This window comes from Paralichthys olivaceus, chromosome 6 (assembly GCF_024713975.1).
Source record: "Paralichthys olivaceus isolate ysfri-2021 chromosome 6, ASM2471397v2, whole genome shotgun sequence".
Taxonomy (NCBI): domain Eukaryota; kingdom Metazoa; phylum Chordata; class Actinopteri; order Pleuronectiformes; family Paralichthyidae; genus Paralichthys; species Paralichthys olivaceus.
This window is the reverse complement of record NC_091098.1, coordinates 22,696,495-22,721,636: the sequence shown is the minus strand read 5'-3', so window position 1 is coordinate 22,721,636 and position 25,142 is coordinate 22,696,495. Positions and strand designations below refer to the sequence as shown.

Here is a 25,142-nt window from a genome sequence, read left to right as displayed (position 1 = left end):
CCTCATCCACAGAGATGCAATAAACACACATAACCTACCTCAACCAAAAAAAAAGTGAGTTTTACTTCCTCATAATTTTGTCTGCAACAACCCACAGACTACAAAAACAACCTACTGAAAGAGAGAGATATGACCAAAGACTGCAACAAGGGTGAGCCCACGTTCTACAGTTAAATAAACATTCGTAGAGCTACAGTGTAATTGAATATGTTTTATTGATAAGATGTTCCTCTCCCACTCTGCCGTTCAGACCTCGATGGGAAGCTGTGGAAGTGAGTGGGATATTTCTGAGCTGCTGCTGCTGGCAGGACCAGGGCAAACACCGGAAGAGTAAAGGATCATGGAGAGAAGAGGGAAAAAAGGAGGAAACCCAAGAGAGGACAGGAGGAATGCTCCCTCTGCTGTAACTCTAGCACACTAAGCTTTTTCACTAAAAGGCAACATCATTGTTTGTGTATTTTTTTAATATGCAACTTGCATTTTCACCAGCTGTACTAATAAGGTTAAACATTTATTTAATCCTTACTCTTTGCATTCATTGGTCGATTGATCGTGAATATTAGATATTTTCTATCATCATTTTTTTTTTAATTAAAGTGCATGCTGTTTATTAAAGTATGTCTTATATGTACTGTGCATGCCCACAGAGCTGCAGCCTCACAGCTCCTCTTAATTGTTAAATATTCCCATTTTTTTCACAAATTCTGCTGTACTTTAATTTGTAAATGGTTTTATTCAAATGTTAATTTACTGTATCTCTGTAGACAGTGTTTGGAAACAAGTTGAACTCATCTCTATCTACAGATGGTAAGAAATTTTTCACATGTCATGGTACTGGTTTTTTTCTTCCCTCTTAAACCCTGCGATGATGACAAAGTGACTAAATTTCCCCTTTTCTCTCAATGTTATGTATTTTTAGAAACGCAGATCGTGAGACCCGGATGATCATATAGTCCCTTTGAATACATTTAAATTATCAGGTGTCAAATTATGAAATAGTAGGACAGGGGACTAAAGGCTCAGTCTTAACTCGAAACTCAGGACAAAGAAGAATGTTTTAACCATGTATTTGGTTTCCAACGGGCTGTGCAGTAGGCTACTTGTTTGCATCGGGCATGTACAACGTATCCTGGTTTTTAAAACACTGAATTTTCACGATTAAAACTGCTGGTTAATGATACAGGTTGATACAAAGCCTCACTGCTCTGTGAGGTTCACTGCAGGAAGAAGTGTGTCTACCATCTCAGTAATAATCACAAAGTCCCAACCCCCCTTTTGAAATCACTCTCTGCCTCTTGCTCTCTGTCTTACTCACTTGCACACAATCTATTGTTGGTTTCTTCTAATAAAACACTTCTATAAAATATTCACCACAGTCGTCACAGACTCATGAATCACTATTTGTTCCAGTTGTTAAGGCGGAGCCCCACAGAAAGTAGCCAACATGTTTGGTTTTTGGATTAATAGGGAACAGTGATACTAACGTTCAACATTCTAACTATGCCGCACATTAGTAGACCTGGTGTGATCGATCACATTTCAGTAATGATGAGGCAATAAATCACATGATGGATTATTCTCTACTTAGTATTATTCACATTGGTAATTTTAGACAAAATAATACGTAAGCCTTTTTGCAGCAGAAACCACATTAGTTGATATAATCATCAGCTTAGTTTCTGCTGTACACTGGTTTTCTCCAAATCTCTCATTGCTGCTGCATATTTGTGTGTGTGTGTGTGTGTTAATACTGTATATTAGCTGTATATACACCTAATAATAGGGCTGCAAATGTATCTATATATGGTTATTTTACATGATTAAAACTTATTTTAAATTGTTTAACCTAAAGGTCCGGTGTGTAAAATGTAGTGATATCTTGTAGTGGAGTTGCATGTTGCAGCTGAACACCCCTCACCTCCCCACCCCCGTCCAAACATAACAGAGAACTTGTGGAAACCTTCAGTTGTCATAAAAACTCAAAAGATGTTTGGCGTAGAGAGGACGTGGCTCCACATGTAAATGTAAAGGGCCCGTTCTAGACTCGTCCACCCTGGACAAAACAAACACCTTTTGCGTTTTTATGACAACTGAAGGTTTCCACAGGTTCTCTCCCTTGTGTTTGGAGGGGGGAGGGTGAGGTGAGGGGTGTTCAGCTGCAACATGACACTTCACCACTAGATGTCACTAAATTCTACACACCGAACCTTTAAGAAACACCTACCTTGTATACGCTATGTGAAGTCAATCAGGAGAGTAATGGATGAAATAATGAATTCCACTGAACTGAATGGAGCTCCAGATGTTTGACTCATGTTTTCCTGTGTGATGATGTTCGGACTCCACCTGCTCTTTGCTCCACGTGTGAACGAACATCAGTGTGACCCGTGTGCGAGCGTGTTGTTGTGGCCGCACAGGCCCGCGCACAGCCCGGACTCTCCACTAGATGACAGCACTGTCTCGCCCATCGTGGAAAAAAAAAAATAATCGAGAGCGATATTCCCAATGCAAGGACGGTCCCTTCCTGTTTTAGTACCGACACAGCCACCGTACCGACATACGGCGCAGCAGCAGCACGGGCTCTCCCCTCGTTATGTCCGGATCCTGTTCGCCAGAGACGCGGAGCTTCATTTTCCACCGCGGGCTCCACGGCTTTGTGTGTTAGCAGGGAAGCGGCCGTGTTGTTCCTCCGCTGACGCACAGCGGGCCCGACCACTGCGCCTCCGCCTCGGTCCTTCCCCAGCGTCAATGACCGTCCTCCCCTCACGCTCATGGCGGAAACTAAAATCATTTATCATATAGACGAGGAGGAGACTCCGTATCTGGTCAAACTGTCCGTGTCTCCGGAGAAAGTCACCTTAGCGGATTTTAAAAATGTCCTCAACAACAGACCCGTCAACAGCTACAAATTCTTCTTCAAATCCATGGACCAGGATTTTGGGTAAGTGCTCGCTCATAATAATAATAATAATTATTATTATTATTAATAATTGTATTATTACCCTGTCATTACCATATGATTTGATAGCAGTGCATGTTTAAACAGCTGGTTCCAGGCCGTGTCACAGGCAACAACACGATGCAGGCTGCAACATCTGTACATGTGTGCAAACTACAGTGCCATGTCTGCCTCCATGCTCCTGGCACCTGCTCATTATTACAGGCACACACTCACACTCACACTCACAGACACACACACACACACACACACACACACACACACACACACACACACACACTGTTTGAAGTGATACCGGATCTGTCCAGAGCCCTAATGACGCAGCCCCGCATGCATTACGCAGAGCCAGACCCCTGCTCCACACAGACACCGTGTTAACCCATAATCATGTCAATACATATTAATAAATGTCAGAGCGATGCTGACAAAGAATCCACATGTTCAAGTTCTCAGATTTCATGTTGTTTTGTTTTGGTCCCCCCCTCCTCCTCTCCTCCTGTGCCTGCTTATTGCAACATGGGATTTTCACCATGAAATAACTATTTAAAAAATGATTTAGTTTTCTTTTTGATAGCTTGGGGGGAGTTTTATTTCTTCATGCATGCTTACGAACTCCCACATGATGGACTGCAGGTGAATCCCAGGAGAGTACAGCAACCACAAGTCAGTGATTGGGACTATTAGAGGTGCAATTATATTAGTGGTGTTTGCATTTGCAGTAATTGCCCCAGAGGTGGAGAAGTAAATGTCCGGAGATCAGATGAGAAACTGAAGCACATCCTCATGACCTTGGGTTTTCAAGGTTTTCGCACAATTAGCTGCGACTGAAGTTTTCAAAAAGACTTGATTGCAGATAAAGCATGTTGAAGAGACAGGCAGTGAGGACAGAAAATATACAATATTGTAATCAATGGTAGTCATGAGGGAGAGAACTAAAGCAAATTATTTAAACCTAAGGGCATCATTTTACTACTGATTATGCTGTTATGGAACCAGAAAAGAAAATTTAATGCCGCACAACTTGTCGTTTCATTAATAAATGATGCAATAAAACTAAAAGTATAATTTTAATGGAGAATTCAACCCCAGAAATTCACATTAAGAATAATGCAAATTCAAAATAATAGACATATTTCCTCCCTTTTTTTTTCCTCGCTTCTTTTCTTTTGTTCCTTCCTTGTCCTCTCGTTTTTTCATCCCATCCAGATTTTCAGGTCTACAAAGCTCTCTGGCTCCTTCGGTCAGTGAGATCCACTTGTATCAGGCCTCTGCTGGGAATGGCGTATTTGTGTCAGCGCCTTGTTTCTCATTCCAGTCTGAACAGTCATACATGAGCCCACACACATTAGTATCTAGCACTGTAATCGCAAAACACGATTGGAGGAAATGCAGGGCCAGGCAGTGTCTATAGGACCGAGCGTCACACATTTCCACTGCAGCCTGACCTTGTGAGGGAAGCCGGCTCTTCCTGGTGGCAGGCTGGGCTCGGTGCGCCGCTTTGTCCCCAGCCCCGACTTCCTGCCTCTCATTCGCTGCAGGCCGGGCTGCTCGTGGGGCCTCAGGTGATCGACAGGCAGATTATGGAAACAAACAAGGCATGTTTGCTCTCACCACATAAGAACGCGCTCCATGTTGCTGAACACACGGCTACAGGAGGCCGACTGGCTCCTGCATGTGCATCAACAAAGCATGTTTAGTTCTTCTGCGAATTGGACATTGTCAAAGGACAGTTTTGTCCACACAGGGCTGTTATGCACAGTTTATAAAGCGTATTCGTGAGCATTCGGGCCTTTGAGTTAAGGTTGAATATTCAGGCTCTGCGAGCGCCGTATGGCACTGGCACAGTATGGAAGCAAACTCAGTCAAAGGCACGGAGGATAGCAACGCTTTGTGGTAGCCGTGCTGGCTGTACTGCATACACACAGACAGTATGGCTGCTGGAGAATTAGCTGGGGAGGAATAAGACTGCTGAGCAGAGAGGGAAAACATCAAATCCCTTGCAGTTATAGACAGTGTTTGAAATGTAAATGAGCAGTCAGTGCAAGGTCCTCTGTAGTAGACCCCCTGCTGTGCTGGAAAAAAACAGCCATTTTCTTATGAGATTGCTGAACTACATTTGTGCCGGCCATATCGGGCCTTTAAGCAATGGCCTCATGAAACTGGTAAAAGGCTTGCCCCCAAAACGCCTCAGCCGCCTGCAGTGAACGTGCCATTTCAGCTCCTTTTGGAACCTATGTAACCAGGGGCTCTGGCTTCTCCCCGGCAAATTAAAACGACGTTTCTTTATGTACATGTCATACCTCGGTTGTTTTTCTAGTCATATTCATTAGACAGGAAGTTAATTGATGCTGGGTTGTTTTGAAGGCACCCTTTTTTTTTATCCAGACTCTATAAGGTGATGATGTGGTGTTTTTTTTATTTTGTCATTGCCACTGGTGGTGAGTGGGTTTGAGACCTCACTATAATGCAAGTCACAGAGGCACTGAGGAGCTGAGGAAGCAGCCAAACTCAAGCTCTGAAAGAAACAGTCTTGTTTGTACCTCAGAAAACAGGGGGCTGGTATAGGGGGATTTTTTTCCTCTGCTAAGGAAGTGATGCTGAAGCCCCTGTAGTCGGGGGACACAAACAAATGTGCAGCTTTTTTTTTGCACAAATGCCTTAAAACACCTTGTTTTTGCCGTTTGAAGATTATGACATTAGAAGGTTATGCTGCACTCAGGCGTCATAGCATTAACAAAAAAAGCGCTTTCTGTTATACTGACAATGTAATATCCGTCTTTTAGTGTCTTATTGTGACGTTATGATGGAAAACAACTAGAACATCTGTTGTTGTGGTAAAGCCTAAACCTCGTGGGTTCAATATTTAATGTACCATTGTGTTTACTGAGTCAGACTCTGTGTCACAAATCTATTCACAATCTTATTTGACTGCAAATATTTTGCTTCCCTGTTTATAGTATCATTAGCATCAGTCCCAGCAGAGTCCTTGGACTGTTGGCCGGTGTTGGCGGACGCTCTTCTCATGCGTCTGGTTTCTAGTTTAGGCTGTAACTACCCAGCCCTCCCCTGTCTCCCACAGCATAAACAAACACGTCTAATCTTCCCCAGCTACACAAATATCCCCGGCATTGGAATATTCAGTGATCACCGGGGTAAACCTTGTGTCATTATCCTGTGAAATCGATTAAGAGCTATTAAAGCTGTCAGCTCTCAGAAGTCAAATCTGTGACAGAAGCCCGCACCAGACCAGAGGTCCAGAGTGAGACCACGCAACCATAACTCTGAGGTGCGACTTCAGATCGGAACGATGATTCATGATCTGACATCATCCTGTGATTGTGTGTGCGAAGAGCGACAGACACGAGCAGACACACACTGAAAATCCTCATACAACACAAAGCTAAGAGCTCATTTAAATCATAACCATCGCCTCCAGTTTATTGAAATTGTAACATATATCCTGAGGTTTAATATTTACATGATCGATTCTCATTCAAATGTCAGTCTGAGTTTTTACTTTAGAATTAAGTTCATTGCTCTTTGGAAGGACGATCTTGCAAGATTATCCTGTAACATAATAATTACACCAGTGGTTTTAAATGGTTTCACAATAATGATAATAACATCTTATATAGCAATCATTTCTGTATGTGCGTGTGTGTGTGTGTGTGTGTGTGTGTGTGTGTGTGTGTGTGTGTGTGTGTGTGTGTGTGTGATATCAGATGGAAGCTGAAAAGAATGCAGGTCAGGGGTATTTCACGGCACATTGAAGACGTCATCTGTTATAACTGGAATTGTCTTTCAGTTCCTTTAGTTTCCAGCCCTCTCAACAGATGGATAAGTGTTTAACAGATTTATTTTGCACACTGGTACATTCAGACATTGTAAAAAATACGTTGGCTAATCGTGTGAGGAACTGGTTGTCCTTGTCAAGCTTTAGGAAAAGGGAGCGTTGCTGAAATTTCATTCGCACGGGCCACTCCCACATCCTCACAAGTCACCTTACAGCTGGTCTTGCTTGAAAGAGAGGATGCAAACACTTCCTACCTAACAAGCAGCCAGCAGATTCAGGCTTTACCTCCCTCCCTCTTCCTCCCCGAGGTGGAGCGGGCCACAGCCGCAGACTTCTGTGGTCGTCAGTTCCAGCTACAAGGCTGCGTTATCTCTGTCCACCACTCCCTGCAACACTGCTCCCACAGCAGCAGCAACACACACAAACACACACAACACAGCTTGGCTAATCATGTCAGTCGCAGGGAAGTTCTGGCAAACAAGAGGTGGAAAAAGAGACACCCCTTGCATGAAATCTTCTTACGCTGTCCTGCTCTCCTAGAGTCTTTCCCTTTTCTTGTACCGTTTTGAAAAGCCGAGAAGCTAATATGAGATGTCCACACAGTTTCAGAAATGCTCGGATATGTAATTTTTGGGGAAAATTCTTTGAAAATAAACAAAAAAACAAACGACACGTAAAGACGCACAGGGAGTATAAATGGAAACTGGTGAATATATATATATGTGTGTGTTAGGCTGCCGTGTCGGTGTGTGAGGTTTTCATGTGTTCATGTGCTACCGGAGCGTCAGCCTGGAGCACGGCAGGTGATCTGAACTGTGTCCCAGCAGGTCAAAGGGTAACTGTGAGGTATTTTTGTAGAGAATTTACAGCCAAAGACGAACACATGGAGGGAGGCTGACACACCAGATCACTCTATTAATACACTACTGAGCCGTGACACCCTGTCACAGTTCTATCTGTCTGTCTGTCTGTCTTTCCATCTGTCTATCTGTCTGTCTGTCTGTCTGTCTATCTGTCTATCTATTTTTTTGTCTGTCTGTCTGTCTATTTTTTTGTCTGTCTGTCTGTCTGTCTATCTATCTATCTATCTATCTTTCTATCTATCTATCTATCTATCGATCGATCTATCTCTCTATCTATCGTATACAGTGGATCATTGTGAAACACCTCTGCTGTCAGAATCAATCATTACAGTTTTATGGTCTTGTCCTTGCCAGGTTGAGCAGCCAGCTCTTATCTCATTATTGTTTTTAGTGTAACTGCACAGACGATGTTCATAAATCACTGAAATAGACGTCGCTGCTGCTCATTGAGTTTAATGTGTTTGAGAGCCATGTGGAGAAAGCCAGAACACCTCTCAGTGTTTGTCAGCGATGCAGGAGAGTGAAGTGTCTCGAGGCTGCACTGGGTTTGCGTCGTTCGGCTGACTCTGTGTCCTTCTCCCAGTCAGTTAAACCTAACCGTATCTGTCTGCCTCTTCCCCAGGGTGGTCAAAGAAGAGATTTCCGATGACAACGCCAAGCTGCCCTGCTTCAACGGGAGAGTAGTGTCCTGGGTAAGTGAGATTGATGGTGTGCCCGTGCGGCCCCACTCTCCCAGCAGCCTCAGCACCTAACCAAAGACATGTGTGGCACTCATGGTCCATGTAAATGTAGCCATGTAACGCCTCCACAGAGCTTTTTAGACACTCTTCACCTTCAGCTCACTGTTCAGCTCAGATATAAAAGTATAAGTGCTTCCATCTCTATTGTAAAATTAGCCACAGTTACGAAATACAATCACAGTTGACCGAGTTCAATAATAAAACAAGGAATCATACCTATATATATCTAGTGTACCCTTACTGATAGAGGTTACTCTATTGACTTTTTGTATTTATAGAAGATAAAGAGATTTCCTGCAGGGACGATTAAGTATCACAAATCAATCTGTCACGTTAGAGGAGAATTTACATCTTAATCATAAATCTATCCCACTGCACAAAAGCTTTGGTGCTACTGTAAATATTGATGGAAGATTAAGAGCAAAGTATAATCCAATTTAACTGGCGGTTCATTTAAAGGAACTGTATCAAGAATTTAAGGGAATTTACTGACGGACTATAATATTCATCACTTATATTTGCATCAGGACAGTTCATCTCCCATGGAGTCCACCATGCTGCTCTGCGTTCGTAGCTCAAAACGGATAAATCTCACACTGGCTCTAATAGAAAGCCTTTCGTGTTCTTTACCTTTCTTTCGTCCACAGGGAGGTCATAGGTCAGAATCAGCCTCACGGTGGTGGCTACACCATCTTCCTCAGTATCTCTAAGCATTATAGTTACAACCTAATGACAGGGCTCACCAATATTAACTTGTGATTCACATTTAGCAGGAATATTCTTCAAAACGACACTGTTGATTTCCTTTTTTTTAAATATTTTATGTTCGGCTGCAGATATGAGCTTGTTGCTGAGTGATTTAGAATTATATCATGCTTTTACTTGACTTTGGATCCATCTATGTTCATGTAGATAATTACTGGTTACTGAATTATGTTTTATTTTTTATCTATATTGCATGTGACGCACTTTGAGCTGCATTTCTTGTATGAAATGTTCTATACATATTACCACATTATTATTATTATAATAATTATTATTGCAATTTTCTATAAATCAGGTGAAGCAAGGACTAGAGTGAGATTTACTCATTGTTGATGTTTTTCATTCAGAAAACCAGACAGTGAAGAAACTGCAGAAATACTAATAGAAAAAGTAAAGTCAGGAACAGAGTTCACTCAAGAAACTAATGACACCTGAGCTCACATTAGAATAATCATATCCCATACAGTTGTTAGTCTCTCCACGGCTGCCTGCTTTAACTTTCATTATTCCGGTTCAGATGAAAGCAGAGTAGCTGAATCTATGGGTCATTTTGCATCATCCTTTGTACTGACACTCAACTGGGTAAAAGCAGCGAGGTCTTTTAAGTTTCCGTTCCCTCGCTGTGTTTCTCAAGTTGTTTATGCGTCGCCACCAGTCATCTCCAGGCCGCTCTTCAGCATCTCATTTCATCGCTGCTCCACATGCACATACTCCTCCTGTGTGTGTCTCTGTGGTGGCAGCATCACCGTGTTTATCGCAGAGTGTGTTGAGGCTGTTTTTGATCTATGGGGCCTGTATCATTCAACAAAGCATTTATTATTGTTTGTGTTTCTGTCCGAGCCGAAACCGTAATGAATCTTTCCGTCTCTCCCTCAGTTGGTCCTGGCAGAGAGTGCTCATTCTGATGGAGGGTCTCAGTGCACGGAGAGCCACCCAGAGCTGCCCCCTCCTCTTGAGAGAACAGGAGGCATCGGAGACTCCCGCCCCCCCTCGTTCCAGTGAGTAGGCTGATTACCGCTCATCATACATGCACAATTACACACGCATGCATGTAGGCAGATGTATTCAAGCACACAATTTTTTTTTTCACAGAGTACAATATGTGCTAATTGCAGTGAGGATTGCTTATCAGAGCTCCTCATCATGGGGCTCATATGGGAGGTGTAGGTGGCCCGTGTGTTAATATGACATATGCTACAGCTCGAGAGTGTAAACATGCATGAATGGCTCTCCCTCTTATGTATAAGCTCCCTCCCCTCCTCTCAAACCGCGGAGCTCGACATTAGTCCTCTCATCTATGTTAACGTGAGCCGCCAGTGCCGCTGATTCTTGAAATAGCCATCGCAGCATAAACATCTTCAGGCAAATACTGGCACTCAGTGAGGCCCTTTGTATCCAGTCACTCAGAGCACTCATCCATACTCGGTTAATGAAGGCGTATGTGGTTGAAAAAGACAGTGGGGCCTGAAAGCACAGAAATCGAGATGCTCCTGACAGCCTGAATCCGGTTACCTGAGCCCGAACTTTAACTTCAGCCTGGCAGATTACAGAATATCGCCGTACCAGCTGAGGAGACGTCCCCAGCTAAATATAACTGGACGGACTGGGGGGCAGTGGGGGCGAGAGTTGTTGCCAATGCATCGCCAGAGCAATATGACTGAGGCTCTATATTGAGAACAAGCAATCTGTCATGTCTGTGTGTATCTCTTTATCCACTGTTTGACATCTCAGCTCACTCTTGCCCTCTGTGGGCCGCTCCCTGCTGTTTGGCCTGTCAGCCGTCCTGATGGTTTTATTGTTCCCAGGGCCAGCTCTCACCAGGATTACCGCCCCCTTGTGGAGTGAAATGAAAGTGTGCCAGCCCCCTTTACCCCCACGTCATATCCCCCCAGCCCGCCCCCTCCCTCCCTACTCTCCCTTTCTGTTTCTCTCTTTGAGTCAGACGGGCAGAGGCCTTTCTCTCAGAGAAGCAGCGTGGAATTCCCCACAGCGAACGCCCTCTCCCCCTGAAATTAATCCAGTCTCCCACCTTTTACCGCTCTCTGTAAATAGCTAGAATATTATTACCACTTCATTTTCCCTTTGTGCTTTATTCATGCATTTCATGTGTTTGTCGTGTGAATGGCTCTATTTGATGAGCACACAGAATAGGTGTTTCTGCGAATGGACACAACTGATGTGCTGCAGCCTGGTAATCCGGATTAACGTACATTAAAAAGCGCCCATCTCCATTTCCCTAGAGGGAGGGGGTGGCTATTGGCAGCAATGAGGAGTGGGCTGGGTGGGTGTGTGTGTGGGGAAGGGGGTTGAAAGGAGGTGGCATTTGTTCACAGCTGCAGCCCAAGCGCCTTGGATAATCCACCCCCACCCCCCCCGGATCAGCAGGCCCGCCGCTGACCGCCTGATTGTCACCACATCAGTCGTCACTCTGCCTCCCGATCACTACCGATAGAAATGCATCCAAACTGTGCATCTTTGGTGATATTTGCAAACATGCGGTGATCTGTGCTGGTGAGGTCCTGCCCAGGTGCACCCATTAGCACTCTGCAGCCGAAGCGTGTAAGCATGCCTCATTGAGCACTTATTCCCGCTGAGGGAACACAACAGACGCAGCATCCTGTCGACTTTTGAGTTTTTAATTTGCATTGATCTCTCGCATATCGCCACTGAGGTGTGTGACAGAGAAAATGAAGCCACTGCAAGATCGACTTTGTGTTTTATTTCTATTCATGAATACAACACGTGATCGTATACTCTACGAGCTCTGAAACGTGAGCGTGAGTGGGCATGAAGGCGAGTTTGATTATTTATGCAGGTGTAAAGTACATGTTGCACACATGTCTAAGTGTGTGTGACAGACTGACAGGGTTGAGTAGAGTTCTCACCGGCTTCAGGTTTCCTAGGTGCCTGGTGGCTGTGTACGTCCCTTAACCCTGGTGCCTGAGGCCACAGCGTCTCCAGCCCTCTGACAGAATAACAATCTGCCCTCCAGCCCCTCTAGAGCCACTCAGACTCCTCCCAGACCCCAAGTACACAGGCCTCTTTGCTCGGTCCACACCTGATCTACCACTTCTGGCTTTTTTAATGCGATCTGTCATTCTCCCCTGTCTGTCTCTCTCCCAATCACGCTCCAGGCACCATCTGGGCTTTCAAAAGGTCTCATTAATGCAAGTATTGTGCAGAATGGCTCCCTCTCAGGGTATCTGGTCATTAATGACACTTAGTGAAAAACACATCACATACCACAGAACAATGAAAGTGCTGTTTTGGCCAGAGGGACTGAATTTGAAACAGTCATAATATGAGTTCAATATTCCCCTAAGGTTGAATGGCAGGCAAACTGATATTATAACGGACAGAAGTATATTGTGGCTGGGGGATTATGTTCACTAGTGTTAATTAATCTGAAAGATTTTCTGTGAGGGAGGCAGAAAGTGTGTGTTTTGTTCATTATGAATCTGAGGGACGCTTTTGTGATGTGTGTGTGTTGCAGTGCCAACGCGGTCAGCAGTCGAGACGGCCTGGACACCGAGACGGGCACAGAGTCTCTGCTGAGCCACCGCAGAGAGCGAGAGAGGGAGCGCGCGCGGAGGAGAGCGAGAGAGACTGAGCGTGAGTATTATCAGCGCGGAGCAGATGCATCCTTAAAATGCAATTTTCTTGTCATCCCGAAGTTATTACATTTCGGTGCCTCTTACTCAAACTCACATTTTTCTGACTCTGCACACATCACTCACCCCTAAAAAAAAAAAGTTGCCGAATTTCCAAAAGCTTGAGAATAAAGAAGAAGTAAGAGGTGAATCAGTTCGTCTGTTAGTCAAAGCTTCTGGAATCCACTTTCTTGCCCAATCATTGTCCTGTTGTTTCCTGTGTGGCTCAAATTTATGGTCAGAGGCTGTTCCACGTGTTCGTCACACTCACAACTTGTCCGATAATGATACCCTCATCAGAGGAGACTCTATTTCACCTGCCATCCATTCTACATGGACGGATGGAAGAAATTGTTGGGATTTTTGATTTTAAAAGCCCTGTGAACCGTTATCAGCTGCAAACACATCTTCCTTTATTGTTTTGGTATTTTACAAAAGCAATTTCTTTGGCGGGAGGAGGAACGCTCTCTCCCTGATCCCTCAGAGGATGTGCTTGAACTGCTCTGTCGGCTTTACCGGCTCTATTTTTTAATATGAAAGCCTAAACAGGCAACATCGCATATCTGCACTGTCCACAACGGAGAACAGTGGAGGCTGCAGGAAAATGACGTGTTTTGTTACCAGCATAATCAAACCTGAAATATTTAGATATCCACTTCCCTCCCTGTGCTTGCCAAATAGAGATTTTGGCCATTTTTAGTTGTCTTTATGGCAGGAAGTAATAAAAACACTGCTTCTGATGCAGTCTGCTGCATTTTTTACTTCCTGCAAAGCCAGTTGTCTCTCTCTGCCTCCCCCCCCCCATCCTCTCTTCACAGCAAGTGTGGCTTTTGTATCCTGCGCTGCAGGCTCATTAAGCAAATACTCATTAATTTATGTGGTGCAATTAGTATCACATAGTATCAGCATCAGGTTGTGGTTGATAGATGAGCTGCAACTGTCTCACAAACAGGAAACTTTTTTTATTCTGTCATCTGATCATTATCTCACTGTTCACACATCTTGTGACTGTGTGTTTATTTTGACTCAGCTCAGAATGATGTGTTGTTGAAGGTCACAGCGTCAGATTCGCAGCTGCTGACTGTCAGCTGCACATCTGTTGTTGTGCTGGTGATACGGAAATACGTTGAGTCTAATGAACTTTATGTCTGTCCGACATCCTCCTCTGTGTTTACTGATGTCAGCACACACCAGGCACTGTCGCACAGATAATGGGGAATAGAGAATTTCTTAAAGGGTCACTTCATGTCTGGGTTTGCGCACCTATTCTTATTGGGACTTAACATGGACTTCCATTCATTGTGGACAGCCTGACCAAAACCTTGATCTTAACCGTAACCAAACCATGCTTAACTCTGACTTAAACCTAAACACAAATGTACCTTTACCTCATTATAGCACAAAACCATTACCTTGACTTACATAGATTTCCTGGAGACTTACTATAACTTAACCAGTTACTACTTGTCTAACTTTAAGCTAAACCTTTAAAACCTTAAATCTTGTCTTCTCCTCAAAATGTTATGATTTATGTTATTGATTTTGATTCCCCATAATGCGACAGTGTAGGTTAAACAGCTTTAGGTCCCCACAACATGAGTAATACCTGGAACACACACACGCACACACACACACACACACACACACACACACACACACACACACACACACACACACTCACTCAGTGCAGTGTTTCTTTCCTCACCTCTGATCTCCTCGCCCTTGCATGGGACTTGTTGTCGTAGTTGGGCGTGTGTTCCTTGTGGTTTCATGGCTCATAAATCTAGTGAACAAGGCTTAATGAAATATAACTGAATTTTGCTCAGTTGTTGCGGTCACGATCACATGGCCTAGATGAAGAGACATATAAAGTCAGAGTCGGCGCCGGCCCCGCCTCTTCACCTCACTGCCTGCAGCATCAGCAGCAGCAGGAATTCCCCTGTCACCTTATACACACGCTTCAAGTGATCCCGTCCCTGCGTGAACGCTCGCTGTTTTACGGCGATCAGGTAAAGTGCTCTGCCCCCCGGTAAACACAAACCTTTGTTGTTCTCTGTCTGCGCTGAAGCGTTAGAGTGTGAATGGATGAATAATGTAGCAGTTGAGAATTTTTGGAGGTTGAACAGGTGTAAGACCCCGAGGGCAGCATGACAGCGTTATGGGATATGATCCGTTTCGAGGCCGTAAGACAAGACTCTGATGTTGAGCTATTGCACCGTAGCAGAGAACATCTAATACCCCCCCCCCCAAAAAAAGAACAACTGCATGAAGCATTATGCTGCTCAGCGCTGCTGGGATTTGGAAGTTGAAGTCAAAGCATACATGGCTAAGCCGGATCACTTATGCTTGTGTTAAAGTATTATCACGAAGCACAAACACAGCTGGTGAACTTCAGCTGTCCTCCGTCATGAAAAAAGTGTCTTACAATCCCGTCTCAGAACTATGAGCTGTTAATAACCTGATGGTGTTTTTCACCTGAGGCGGCGACGAGAGAGGACGGCACATCAGCTCAAATCCCACATCATCTCCCTGTGTTGAGGAGAAAACCATCAACTGATTGGTCGGAAGCAGATTAGCAGTCATTCTATAGCTGCATGCCGTGGGAGGGAGGGAGGGAGGGAGGGGGGGAGGCAGGGGTAGGTGGGGGTGTGGAAGTACTTTCTCCCGACTCTCAGCTCAGTTTGTCTTTGCGTCGGATGAGAGCTCGCCGTCTGTGGTGAGAGGGATTTGTTGTGTTATGCCCGTTGATGGAATCTGTCATTATATGGTACTGGAGGTTTTATTTTGTAGTTATTTTATTGCATTTTCTTTTATTCCGAGGTGGGTTTTCTTTTAAATTACAACTCTTATTACTTGTTGTGAACGTTTTGTAGTTAATGTTTATGTTGTCAGTGTAACTTCATGTTACCCACCAGTTTAGAAATGATCAGTTTAAATGATTCCTTTGGCTTTTATCTCATGAGTGTTTTATCATTTATTCCCTTTTAAACGTCACAACTTTAGAAAATGTCACCAGTACATTGTGTCTGAAGTGAGTTAATACTGATGATCTTTCATGTTTTTCACCTGTTTGTGTCACCGCCTGTGTTGTAGATAAGCTGTGAGCAGCCGGCCGGTGGGCAGAGAGCGTGTGGTGCACAGACTGGGTGTTAGAGAACGACTAGCACAGACGGAGCAGAGCACAGAGACACAGATTTCAGCCTGTGAACCTGCACGCTTGTGTTGTGTTGTTTCTTTCTTTGTTTTGTTTCCTCTGGTGTGGCCGTCATCTGAGCGCAGGAGGAAATATGTTTGAGTGACTCATCTCAGTGGATGTCATGTCCCTCTGCTGATTGACTGCTTATGTGCAGTGGCTCAGCTTTCATAAGAGCACCTCCCGGGCGGAGCCAGCGATGGGAACTGCCACATTGCTGGAATGTTTTGCTTGCTCTCGGCGAAAACGCTGGCTGCCACGCCCTCTTGGGCTTATGAGATCTTTCCGCCCAATCCGCTGTTACCCTGAGACGTCACCACCTCAGTGGCAATGTACGTATGGAGATGGACAGGGTGGTCGTACCTGAGACTTTTCTTTCTGTAAGGAAGTGAATGAATGCAGAGCTGTGTACAGTAAGACACCCAACTGATAATAAATCTCAACTATCTGTATTTCTACCTTTCTAAAGAGCTGAACCTGTGATTTCTTTCCACTCTCAGTCCGCTGTAAAGTCTTATTTCTTATTTTCAGTGATTAAAAAAATCTCACATAGACGTCCTCCCTCTCGTTCTGATCTTACAACGCGACCTCCATCTGACTCTCTCCTCTCTCTCTCTCTCTCTCTCTCCAGTCCCTCGCATCAACGGCCACTCTAAATCAGAGCGCACTGCCAGAGACTCAGCCATGGGTTACGACAGCGCCTCAGTAATGAGCAGTGAGCTGGAGTCCAGCTCCTTTGTTGACAGTGAGGAGGATGAGGATGCGAGCAGGTAACATGTCACTCCACTTCAAAATCTATCTCGTCTGCGCCCGGACCCTTGTATCAGTAGATGTTGTTTGTTTCTGAAATTATATCTGTTGTTTTTTTTCGGTTTATAAAAAAATAGAAACACCAAAATATATTATTTCTGCAGTACATATAATTTATTTACATAGACGTTTACCTTTTTAGAACAATTAGTATTTAACATTATCAGATCATTTGACCTTAAACCAGGTCATATTCTTACACAACTCTATTCTTTGCTTTTTCTATCTTATTTCAACATCCCATCTTTATCTCCTCTTCTTTCTTTTCTATGTCTTTCCTCTCTCCTTCTGCATTTCAGGCTCAGTAGCTCCACAGAACAGAGTTCTTCTTCGCACCTGATGCGCAGACACAAGCGCCGTCGACGGAGGCACAAAGTGGCCAAGATAGACCGGGTGAGCACGACCTCCATGACACGTCCGCCGCTGCTGAAATGAGTGTTTGAAACAGATGAGAGAGCTGATTGATTTGTTGCTCTACATATTCTCATGTCCTCCTCCTGATTTTTCCAGTCCTCATCCTTCAGCAGTATCACAGACTCTACGATGAGCCTCAACATCATCACCGTCACACTGAACATGGGTACAACCACTACGTCCTTGACTATAATGTTCATATCAGAATTTTACACCAATAATTTCTAACATATACACACGGCTGGAATAATCATGTGCTTTCTCCCTGACAGAGAAGTACAACTTTTTGGGTATAAGTATTGTTGGTCAGAGTAATGACCGGGGAGATGGCGGCATCTACATCGGCTCCATCATGAAGGGAGGAGCTGTGGCTGCTGACGGGAGAATAGAACCTGGAGACATGCTCCTCCAGGTACGTGAGCAGATGTTTTCAGTTAAACAAATTATCAGTCAATAGGAATTTTGTAATTGTGGTGTAGTTTTGTGGTACGTATCAGTGCGATGATAAGACTTCTGCTGCAGCTGCTGATTTACAGTGTGAAAGCTTAACGTAGGTTTTGTGGCCCATTAAAAACCACTTCCTTCACTAGGATCTCTTGTAAAAGTTGTAACTCCCTTTCTGTCATTGCTTCTTTTTTGATCTCAATGGCTCCACCTGCTGTAAAACACACAATGGAAGACTGCACTTTGCTGCCACGCCAGCATTCATAATATAGGTTTTAATTTGACCGTTGAAAGTAGCTTAGGATTTGCAGGCATCTGAGCACGGCAGAGATTAATGTGTGTGAGCTCAAAGAGTTCTGTGCAGAGGTTAAACATAATGAGAAAACACACAATGTACAATTAATGAGTGGAATTTGACACGTGGAGTTTATTATGTTTGTCGTCTGTCAACCAGGTGAACGATGTGAACTTTGAGAACATGAGCAATGACGACGCCGTCAGGATTCTCAGAGAGATCGTTTCCAAAACCGGGTGAGAACATTAAACTCGTTCAGATCACTTCCTGAGCGTTTGTGATCGTTTAACTCTCAGCTGCAGATCAGATTTATGGAATAGCTCTCCGTATGTCGGGTGTAATCTTACACTGAATCAGAGAGGGTGCTGTTCTGGTATTCAGAGGGTTTAAAGAATTAAAAAGAAAGCCTGCTGAGAAAAGGTCATGAATCTACAATATCAGCACATCCCTAAAGTTCATCCTTTGTTGTTAAAAACAGACTTCGACTGAGGGGGTTTTGTTTTTAGTTTGTGTTAATTTGTTTTATGCAAAAACGAGTTAACCGATTAATCGGGGTGGAGTACGATCCAAGATTTCTTTTTCACTTTCTTTAACATGGTGAGACATTGTCCTTGATTTCTCAGAGAATCATTAGTGGAAAATCCAGCAGCTTTTTAGATTTGCTGATTGTTGATTAGATTTTTGGCGCTCTCTTTGTGACCTCTTCTAAAACTGTACTGTAAATACTATTCTCAGAAAACATTAATCTGATCTGATAAAAATCAGTTTCCAACCTGACAGTTGACAACACCCTGTCTCACAACGTCAAAGAAAGTGAAACACTTGAGACCCAGTGAACCTGCAATTCCACGTCACACACTTAAACAGAATTTATTAGAAACAGGCTCCGTAGTTTCTGTGTAATCCTGCTAAAGAACAAACACTGGAAATATAACCTCTGATGAAGGTACCTGTTTCATTATTTGGCTTTTAACACACGTTGCCTTTTGGTTTTTTATCTTAATAGGTCTATATTCATTAGAGGAGGAAACATGTTAGTCAGTAACTTCCTTTAAATCAAAGCTTAAACATACTTCTATCGTACTGCTTTCCTTGTTTTTACCTAACTCCAGCTGTTATTAAAAAACACTTTATTGTGTTCTGCATTATTTATACTAATTTACTATAATTTTTCTCCAGTCCTATTAGTCTTACTGTTGCCAAATGTTGGGACCCGTCTCCACGAAGCTACTTCACGATCCCTCGTGGTAAGACCTGTGCAGTCATGTGGATATGGATCTTAATTCTTCTTAGCAAATCCATAAACCCGATCTATAGTATATATATTGTATTTTATTACAATTAAAGCAGAGGAACTGATGCCATGTCCCAAGGGTTTAACTGTGTCATTTTGCAGCTGAACCAGTGAGACCCATTGACCCTGCAGCCTGGATTTCACACACCACTGCCCTGACGGGACCTTACCCACACTACGGTAAAAACAACCAAACATCCTTTCTGTTGTGATTATGACAACCTTGCAACATTTAAACAATTTAAAATTTCTCCAAACTCTTCTTCCTGTGACAGAATTTGACGACTTGCCTTTATCTGCAAGTAAAACGGACATGGCAACTATTGTCAAGGTGATGCAGTTGCCTGACTCCGGCTTAGAGATTCGAGACAGGATGTGGTTGAAGATCACAATCGCCAACGCCGTCATCGGTGAGTACGACAAAACTAACAGAAAGTTGTTGAGTTTTATTTAATAATTTAATAATTTATTGTAAGTACGTGTAGTAGGTCTGTGTTGTTTGCGTACTGCATTGAATCCTGGTGCTGTCTTTGAACAATAGTATTATGGTTAAAACAGTAAATCTTCAAAATGTACACCCCTTTCTTTTTAACTACAAAATGTGTGTGTGTGTGTGCGTGTGCGTGTGCGTGTGTTGCTGTGTCAGGTGCTGACGTGGTAGACTGGCTTTACTCCAGAGTAGAAGGATTCAAGGACCGGCGGGATGCGAGGAAGTACGCGAGCAGTCTCCTGAAACACGGCTACCTGAGACACACCGTCAACAAGATCACCTTCTCCGAACAGTGCTACTATACCTTCGGGGACCTCTGCCAAAGTACGGCCACTTCGCTCAGTCTGTCAATGATGCATCTCCACGTGCTTGCCCTTGTTTTGAATGAATGTAAGGATTACACTAAATATTTCTCTCTCTGGTTGGGTTTTCTCTCCAATCAGACATGGCATCGCTCAACTTAAATGAGGGATCCAGTGGCGGAGGCTCCGAGCAGGACACCTTGGCACCGCTCCCTCCTCCCAGCAACCCCTGGCCCCTGGGCGGGCAGCCGTTCCCCTACCCTCCTTTTCCCTCCGCGCCCCCCAGCTTCCCGCCAGGATACTCAGACCCGTGCCACAGTTTCCACAGCGGGAGCGCAGGCAGTCAGCACAGCGAGGGTGAGCAATGAGGAGGAGGAAGAAGAGACACGCCTATGTTGAGCTTTTCCATCAGCTTTTTAATTAATTATGTGATAATTTGACTCAACATGCAACATGACATCATTCCTAAGTATTCTTACGACGTCAATATTGACACATGTCTGACTCCAATGCTAAGTTATCTGGCTCTTTGGGCAGGAAGTTGACACTGAACTGCATTTTTCTTTATGAAATATGTGTAATTTCTAAAACACGTCCTGTGTTGTCAAGGTCAATCATGAGCATCTTGAGTCATGCAGCGGACAGCTCTGCAGTACTGGGTGTGTACTCCAAAAAAAAAATACCAATCAGTCATGTGATCGCCAGCTTGAATTGATCAGCGCTAAAATCCATCCGTCTCCAGTTTCAGTTTCTCGAGTGATATTTGGTTTTCATCTTGAACGTGATGGTGCTTTGTGTGGCTGCTGCATGGTTGTTGACACCTGCGTTGAGGGAGAGCGGAGAACAAATGGGGGGGGGGTTCATACATTAGTGGGTGTCAGTCGTATATAAATGTTTGAAACCAGGCAGTTCAGACAGATCATGGTGAGTTTCATGTGATCATCCATCAGTCTAATCTTCATTGTCTGTAGTGAATCATCCACTTCATCTTCACGTCTTACTTTCAGCTGGTTGTCTTCTTTCTATTAGTTTATCTGCAACCTTTGCAGGAACAGCACTGAAAAAGGAACAGTCATTAGATTGATTTTTTTAATGAATTAAAATTGCAGTTTTCTTTCTTTTTGCATCAGCTCATTGATTATGATGTGGCTGCCTGCTTGTTTGAATGTGCGCATGTTTGCATTTTTGAGGGGATGTTTTTTAAAGTTGGATCACAAGAGCAGGACCACTGACAGCGAGGGGTGTAAAATAGGTGATGAGCCCATGGGCCAGATGCAGACGGGTACGTTAGGGAGTGTGGGCAGGGGCTGGGCTGGGAGGTGTGTGTAATTCTGTTGTTCCCTCTGTTTCTGCTGGGCAACGTTAGACTGAAGGAGGAGGTAGTCCCAGGACACTGGGGGAACCGGTAAGCCTGCTAACCCCCTCCCCTCCTCTGCTGCACTCTTTCTCTTATTCTCTCTCGCTCTGTTTTTTGCCATTGATTCTTTTTCCATCCCTCTTTTCTCCACCTATTATACTGTAGTTTTAAGGTATTTTTTTTTTCTCTCCGCCCATCCCATGCGTCTACCTTCGTCCGTTTGTATCCTGTGTGACTCTCCTGAGACAGTCCATTCTCCCTCTCTGCACCTCGGGGGCATGCATTCATACTGTGCTGGGAGGTGCATGATGCAGGATGATCAAGGCTTGTGCTATTAATTCCAACAGACAGGGGGCGATCATGCACCACTCTACCCAGTACTGTTGGGCTCATTGCAGAAGTGGGAGAGCAAGGAATGTTTGATTTTGCAATAATGTGATACACCTCCATCAGTTTCACACTAGCAGCAATGAGACATGACACAAACCTACTTACAAAACAAAACTGATGATGTGAATGTAACAGTCGTGTTATGCTGCATTATGCACACAGTGCTGTGCAGCAGTGTCTGTCTGGCGCAGGTGTATCATGTTTTTATTTCTAATCTGTGAATGTTTCGGTGTTTTCTATAAACATCAGATAAAGTTCATGGGATTAGCTGCTGCAGGTGGATTTTGGGGAAGAAACCTTTAAGATAATTCTGTTTGCCCTTGACTGTTGACTCTCGATAGACTGCATAAGAAAAGAATGAGTCACACCTTAAACAAAACGTGCACCAAAAATAACATTTATTCAAATATAATACAACAAAGACGCTGCCTGTTTGTGACCGCAGCTGTTCATGAAGGCTTCAATAAGCGTTTACATTATATTTTGTTTAACGTGTGACCGTCTGCCTCCTTATTGATCAGTAATAAATCCAGCTGTTTCTTAAGCAGCTGCAGGTAATGAGGTGGGCCTGCTGACTGTAACTGTGTCTCAATTCAGGGGCTGCATGCTTTGGAGGATGCAGTCTACCGGCCCACACAGACCTTATTTGTGGGCTGTGTAGGCCGTATCGAAATGACATAGTCTGGTCACAGGATTTCTGTGATTCAGCGTCACCAGCTTTCCCCGCCCTCATTGCTACTGCCTAGCAACAGAGTAGATAGTTCTCATGCCCCTTAGTTTTTTTATCATGTGCACCTTTAGCTTTTCGGTTGAGTTGAAGGACAGTAGACGTCTCGTCGCTTGCCAGCACAATTACCTCTTTACAAAAGCGCAATGAATCCTGGGATAACAGGGGCAAGACCGACGCACTCGGTCTTCAAATGCAGCCTCAGAAGGACGCGGCTCCTGAATTGAGACACAGCTTGTGTATTTGTAGTTATGTGTATTTGTATTGCAGAAGGACAAGCTAAAGTGTTGGTGTTTTTTTCCCCCTCCTCTCAACAGGAAGCCGAAGCAGTGGATCCAACCCCAGTGCAGGCAAAGGTAGACGCTCCTCCCCACAGGAGAAGGGTCAGAGGTCAACATGCGGCGAGTCAGAGCCCGGCATCCGTGGAGGGAGGCGCGGTGACAGGTCCGCCAGCCAAATGAGCCATCACAGCCACGCCATATCCAGCCACAGTCATGCCCGATCAAGTCTTAGTCACAGTCAGTCCCACAGGAGCCACCATCACTCACAAAACAGCCACCCTTCCTTCACCTACAGCCACGCTCCGTTCACCAAGCCCGGGCCAGGCTCCTGTGCCCAGAGCGAGCGAAGCCACGCCTCCTCCTACGGCCCCCCCGGCTTGCCTCCTCCTTATTGTCTGGCCCGTCTGGCCCCCAAGACCTCGGTCAGCAGCAGCACGCCCCCTGGAGCCCCTCCTGGGAGAGAGTTAGCAGCCGTTCCTCCTGAGCTCACCGCTAGTCGCCAGTCCTTCCAGCATGCTATGGGCAATCCCTGTGAGTTTTTTGTTGACATCATGTGACAGGACAGTGCCTTGAAAACTCATCGAGCACAATACAATTCTCCACGAACCCGCCCTTCCCCTCCTCCCTTTCCACCCTAAGATCTTTTCTGTCTCTGAGTTCAGAATGTAAACACTGACTGAGCCTCTACCTTAACCCCCCGCTATCTGTCTTTCCCTCTGATGTCCACACAAAGGACGGCAGGCAGCAGGAGCACAGCAGGAAGGAAGTCCTCTCACGCTTACAAACACGGGTCCTCGCTGACTGAAAACCCTCTTTTGTATTGACGTGACGTGTAAAGTTTGTGAAACGTGAATGGTATTCAATGTGGTGATTCTTTAAAGCTGCCGCGCAGACATTCTCTTTGGAGTGTGTACTCTACGTAGGATCATTTCTGTTGAGCGAGACCTTTAAGATGTCTGGGCCTGGATCTCAATCCCCCAGACCCAGACCGACAACTTCAACCCGCACTTAGAAACTTTTAATTTTTTGGGGCCTAGGACTTGGACTGGATCTCCTGACTCAAATCTGTGCATAGCCGAACGTTTTTTACTCTTTTCACTAAACCTTTAATCGGCCCCATTTCCTTTATGGTGTGGCACTGCCACCGGTTTATTTAAGTTCTTACCTGCCAAGACTAACCTTGAGTTCACAAAAAGGTTGATTTCTTCAATAAGGGAGGCCCTGCAGCCAGTTTAACTAGGCTGCATATTGCATGACTGTCTCAACTGCTTTAAAGAAAAGAAGTTTTATGAATACATTTTGTTTTAAAGTATTACCATTCTTGTGGAGGGGTGGCGTTACCTCTTGCCAAATGTTCTAAAGGAAGAATCCGTACACTGGATACATTTTGTGATGTTATTTATGTGCTCATGTTGCATTGATGGTGTCATACTTTGTCTACTTCGACTGACTGACAGACAATCAGACATCACCCTTTGTGAATCAGTGGCCAGTTCCCACTGTCCTAGCTGTTCTTTGTCGAATGTATCGTTATTCCTGCCAGTGATTAAACCCTGACGCTCTGGACAGTTCAGTTCAAACACTTCTATGGAGCGAATCAACAAACATACAGGATCGTGGACAACCACCACGGCAGCGAGAGCAAACTCTGAAGGGTTGGCATGAGATAGAACCAGTTTGCTGTACGAGCGCCATCGTCGTCCTCTTTTGAGTGTGAGCTTCGAAAAAAGTTTGTGCGATACAAGCCAAAGCCTCACGTTGTGTATGATGGATATTTGCAAGCTGTTTATTTCCTCGTGATTATCATCAAACACGTCTCATTTTGCAAGTTCAAAGTGACTTTAAGGGGGATCCTGGCCTTCAGATGCTGACATCATTGTAAAACAATGGCAAACCCCTGTTGTATCTACCTAAATATAGAAAATGAGAAGGAAAATACACACACACACACACACACACACACACATACACATTGTTCTTTCTATTGTTGTGAGGAAACTCCTTGGACCCTAATGCCTCCCCTGGCTCTGTACACTAACCATAACCATCGCACATGTATGCCTAACTCCTCCCCCTGCCGTTAACTTAATTTATCCTAAATCATAAAACCAAACTCGGCACTGAAGCTGAAATGTAACAAACTGTCCCCACAAAAATTATTTTGAGCCAATATTTGTCCACACAACCATAGGAAGACATGTCCACACACACACACACACACACTAGCACTTTTCAATTTTTTTCTCTCCCTCCTTTTAGTATGAAACACTGTTCGCAATCAAAGCTTTCTCTTTAATTTTGTTTCTTTAGAAAAGAAGAATAAATTGTACATAGAAATTTATTATATATATGAATAAAAGTATATATGTTCAAAA

At 44.3% G+C, this 25,142-nt stretch overlaps 2 protein-coding genes and 1 long non-coding RNA gene across 3 annotated transcripts in view; 2 read left to right on the top strand and 1 right to left on the bottom strand.

The window, feature by feature from the left end:
• LOC109635019 (matrix remodeling-associated protein 8-like) overlaps window positions 1-1,370 on the top strand; it is a 10,338-nt gene extending 8,968 nt beyond the window's left edge. The window contains exons 9-10 of the mRNA XM_020095911.2: window positions 98-151; window positions 251-1,370. Of these exons, the coding sequence (XP_019951470.1) occupies window positions 98-151; window positions 251-276 (80 nt within the window). The 3' untranslated portion in view covers window positions 277-1,370. The remainder of the gene's footprint in view (window positions 1-97; window positions 152-250) is intronic.
• The window catches only part of LOC138410443 (uncharacterized), a 5,907-nt gene extending 3,422 nt beyond the window's left edge, over window positions 1-2,485 (bottom strand). Inside the window, exon 1 of the long non-coding RNA XR_011243143.1 lies at window positions 2,225-2,485. This is a non-coding gene — a long non-coding RNA (uncharacterized lncRNA). The remainder of the gene's footprint in view (window positions 1-2,224) is intronic.
• On the top strand, window positions 2,471-25,142 carry LOC109645645 (segment polarity protein dishevelled homolog DVL-1-like). Its single transcript, XM_069526144.1, has 15 exons — window positions 2,471-2,941; window positions 8,238-8,307; window positions 9,997-10,118; window positions 12,614-12,732; window positions 16,595-16,733; window positions 17,073-17,166; window positions 17,284-17,353; window positions 17,460-17,599; window positions 18,086-18,162; window positions 19,106-19,173; window positions 19,323-19,400; window positions 19,496-19,630; window positions 19,867-20,034; window positions 20,154-20,369; window positions 22,804-25,142. Exons 1-15 carry the CDS (start codon window positions 2,772-2,774, stop codon window positions 23,322-23,324), a joined length of 2,187 nt encoding a protein of 728 aa, XP_069382245.1. The 5' UTR covers window positions 2,471-2,771; the 3' UTR covers window positions 23,325-25,142.